The 1,084-nt window shown below is 62.5% G+C and overlaps 1 protein-coding gene across 1 annotated transcript in view; it reads left to right on the top strand.

The window, feature by feature from the left end:
* The window catches only part of SSPO (SCO-spondin), a 29,558-nt gene that overhangs the window by 14,675 nt on the left and 13,799 nt on the right, over positions 1-1,084 (top strand). The window contains 2 exon segments of the mRNA XM_015572697.1: positions 708-861; positions 946-1,059. Of these exon segments, the coding sequence (XP_015428183.1) occupies positions 708-861; positions 946-1,059 (268 nt within the window).

The raw sequence follows: 1,084 nt of genomic DNA, 5'->3' as shown, positions 1-1,084 counted from the left end.
GCCCAGACGCCTGCGGTGAGCCCCTGTCCTCCTGCGCAGCCCCTCCCGCCATCTCGTCCACCCCCACCCCCCAACCCCAGTGGACCCTCGCTCCCTGCGGCTGGGGTGGCTGCCAGCTAGAGAGTGACTTTGGTCTGGGGCAGCAGTCTCCTTTCATCTTTTTCATGAAACTCTTTGAGAACTCTTGCCCTTCCGCCCAGGCCCAAGGGACAGAAGAAAAGGGCTTTTGTCTTTGCCTACATTTGGGCAAGAAATGATAAAGGGGGGGGGGGGTGATTTCTGGGCATGGGGAGTGGGCCTGTTTGAGGGCTACCCCCAGTTCCCCCACCAGACTTAGGGGTTCCCTTTGTGCCCCTGCAAGTCAGCCCTTCACGTTCAGCGTCTTCCCTGGGTTGGAGAGGCTACTGTTCACACCCGGTCTGGCTGCCCCTCCTGGGCCCCTCCCCAAAGCATCTCTGAGCCAGGTGCAGGGCCCCAGGTTGGCTCTGCCTCTTTCCAACCCCTCTCCCCCTACAGCCCCTCTGCAGGGAGAGGACGGGAGGGATAGGCGCACAGCAGTGCCCTTACTGTGCCCACAGGCTCCACCCAGCTGCCCCCATGCAGGGACCTCCCCAGCTGTGCCTGCATCTTGAGCAGCTCTGACTGTCCCCAGGGCCAGGATGAGCTGGCCTGTGGCATAGAACTTGGTTTCCCTGATGGAGGCCAAGGTTGGTGGGTGTGGGGCAGGAGGTGTCTCAGACACAGTCTTCCTACCTGACTGTGTTTTATCTCCTCTTCCCTTCGGAGGGGCTGCCTGTCCTGGGAGGCCCCAACAGGACAGGAGTTCCCTGCCCAGATGGCCTCTGCATCAGTTTCCAGCTGGTGAGGGGTGGGGAGCGGTGGTGCAGGGAGCAGAGCCATTGTGCCACCCAACGAGAAAGGGGCCCTGACCTGTTCCGTCCCCAGGTGTGCGATGGGAAGCCTGATTGTGAAATGGCAGGAGAGGCAGAGCTCTCCCCAGAAGAGCAGGGTTGTGGGGTCTGGGGACCCTGGAGCCCGTGCGGTCCTGCAGCCACACGTGTAGGCCTGGGGTGCAGGGCGGGAG

This window comes from Myotis davidii, unplaced genomic scaffold, assembly GCF_000327345.1.
Source record: "Myotis davidii unplaced genomic scaffold, ASM32734v1 scaffold49, whole genome shotgun sequence".
Classification (NCBI taxonomy): Eukaryota; Metazoa; Chordata; class Mammalia; order Chiroptera; family Vespertilionidae; genus Myotis; species Myotis davidii.
The sequence above is the reverse complement of the archived record's forward strand: the minus strand, read 5'-3'. Positions and strand labels throughout refer to the sequence as shown.